This window comes from Plectropomus leopardus, unplaced genomic scaffold, assembly GCF_008729295.1.
Source record: "Plectropomus leopardus isolate mb unplaced genomic scaffold, YSFRI_Pleo_2.0 unplaced_scaffold9504, whole genome shotgun sequence".
NCBI classification, from domain to species: domain Eukaryota; kingdom Metazoa; phylum Chordata; class Actinopteri; order Perciformes; family Serranidae; genus Plectropomus; species Plectropomus leopardus.
Window position 1 is genome coordinate 1 of NW_024704193.1, and position 2,397 is coordinate 2,397.

The 2,397-nt window shown below is 41.4% G+C and overlaps 1 protein-coding gene across 1 annotated transcript; it reads left to right on the forward strand.

The window, feature by feature from the left end:
- Positions 1 to 19: 19 nt before the first annotated feature.
- LOC121940839 (GRIP1-associated protein 1-like) lies at positions 20 to 2,263 on the forward strand (the record flags this gene model as incomplete). The annotated part of the gene is made up of 4 exons (XM_042483523.1): positions 20 to 126; positions 402 to 503; positions 736 to 849; positions 2,186 to 2,263. Coding segments are annotated over exons 1-4 (384 nt in total), but the record flags the coding sequence as incomplete, so codon positions are not given.
- Positions 2,264 to 2,397: the final 134 nt, after the last annotated feature.

Here is a 2,397-nt window from a genome sequence, read left to right on the forward strand (position 1 = left end):
TGTGTGTGCGTGCAGACAGCAGAGAAGAGGAAGTCCATGCTGGACGACATGGCCATACAGCTGAACCAGGAGAAGTCTGACCACAAGGAGGCGCTGTCAGACCTCAAACTGCAGCACGAGAAGGAGGTGAATCTCTCTCATGGATAATCATGGACCTGTTTTTTAGATTTTGGTCTTTTTTTCTTTGAGTTCTTGTTTTTCAGTCTTTTTTGTTTGTTTTTTGGGGTGTTTTTCTTTGAGTTCTCACTGATCTGTTTCCTGGTTTCCTGTTTCTGTTTTCAGGTTTTAAAATTTGCAGAAAGACAAAACATTTTCACCAGATTTTGGGATTAAAGTCTGAATGGTTTTAACTGTTTTAATGATGTCTTTCTCTCCTCCCTTTCTCCTCCTCCTCTCCTCAGGTCCTCGGGGTTCGGGCTCGATATGAGAAGGAGCTCAGAGGACTCCATGAAGACAAGAATCGCTCTGAGGAGGAGATCCGACAGCAGCTCAGAGATGAGAAGGTAAACAGGATGGGAGGCAGAGAGGAGGAGGGAGGATAAAAGGGGGAGGCGGGAAGGAGGAGCACCAGGGACAGGAGGTAGAAGTCGAGGAAAAGAGGAAGGAGCCGGAAAATAAATCATCGTCATAAAAACGTCGTCGGGGTGAAACAGCAGCTGCTCGTGTTTCACCTGCTCTCTCCACACATGATTATTAAACTTGGTATGAATAAACATCTGTGCGTTTGTGTTTTAGGCTCGGACGAAGGAGCTGGAGGGTCTCCAGCAGCGGGTGGAGGAGCTGCAGGCGCAGGTTCTGTCCATGGAGGGAACCAAAGGATGGTTTGAGAGACGACTGAAGGAGGCGGAGGTCAGTGTGACGGAGAGGCCGCGTCCTAAAATCACCTTCAGACGAGACGATGGAAATGAATCTAAATTCATCTCTGTGTGACTCCACAAACAAGACCCTAAAAACATGCTAAAACTGGAAAAAATATATATTTTTCTCCACCATAAATATAGTTTTCTGCACAGTCTTTATTTTCCCAGTTAAGCTCGAGGTGTCCTTCAGCTTCAGCAAAGATTAGGTTGTTACAACTTTTAAGGTCAAAGTTTTGCTGCTTATCCAGCAGCTAACGAGGCGACCCAAACCGCACAACAGACCGTGAGGCGCTACCCGAGGGCGAAGCACAAAATGTAAAAATTAGCTGATTCAATTCACCAAATTCACTAAGTTTGGCTGAAAGCAGTAATGCACGCGGCTCGGACCATTTTATGAAATACATTTTAAATAACTTAAATTAAACTAAATTCTATATGCCGAGTAAGAAACACAAAACTGGCAAGAAAACCTGCCAAAAAACGTTCCCCATCCCAGGAAACTTTATAGCTTTCTCACCAAGACAAAAAAGATCTTGTTATATGTCAAAAAAATTGGCAAAATGTCAGTTTAGCAACATATGAGATGACTTTTTTTGTCAGCGGAGGACTTCAGGGTCAAAAAGTAAAGTAATCTGGAGGTTAGAAAGAGGTGAAGTTACCTAACCTGTGCAGCCTGCTGCTCATCTCTGCTGCAGGACACAACAGCTGCTCTCAGCAAAACACAAATCTACCACACAGCTGTCAGAGGGAGAGCTGCATTGTGGGTAATGTAGGCGGCACATTTGGATAATGAAGGCAAATGTGTGGATTAAAGAAAGAGGAGTTTTTTGAATCGATTTTGAAAAGTCTGTCAGTGGAGTTTAGTCTTTTAGTTAAGTTTATTTCTGTAATTTTTACAGCTTATAAAAAATAAATAAAGAAGCATTGATATTTTAAAAAAACAAAGGAAAAAACAAAACAAAAAACAGGACTGAAAAGATGAAGGCTGAAGCTTTATCTTATTACTCCTACCTTTTTTCAGAAATGACATCATATTGTCCCACTTTCAACCCCATAAAAATCCCCAAAAACATATTCATGTACACTCTGCTGTTCATACTTCAGTTTTATATTTGTTAATGTTCTTATTTTTAAATAATTTTTAAAATCTATTGAGTACATTTCATTTTTTCATCTCCGTTTCTTTAGCCAATCCACAGATTTACTCTGAAAAACATTTTTGTTTTTGTGAACTTACAGAACTCTCTAATGTAAAACAAACTCTCCTCTAAATGTTATTGCTTTTATTCATCTTTTAATGTGACTTTTTTAATTGATCTTTGCAGGAGAACATCGAGAAGAACTCTCTGGAACATCAGGAGGAGATCGAGCGGCTGCAGACAGAACACACACTTCAACTGGAGGTACGCGCACACACACGCGCGCGCACACACACGCGCGTGCACACACACACGCACACACACACGCGTGGTTTTTCCGAACAACGTGTCAGAAATCATCTTTGTAAACCTTAAATGTGTGTGTGTGTGTGTGTGTG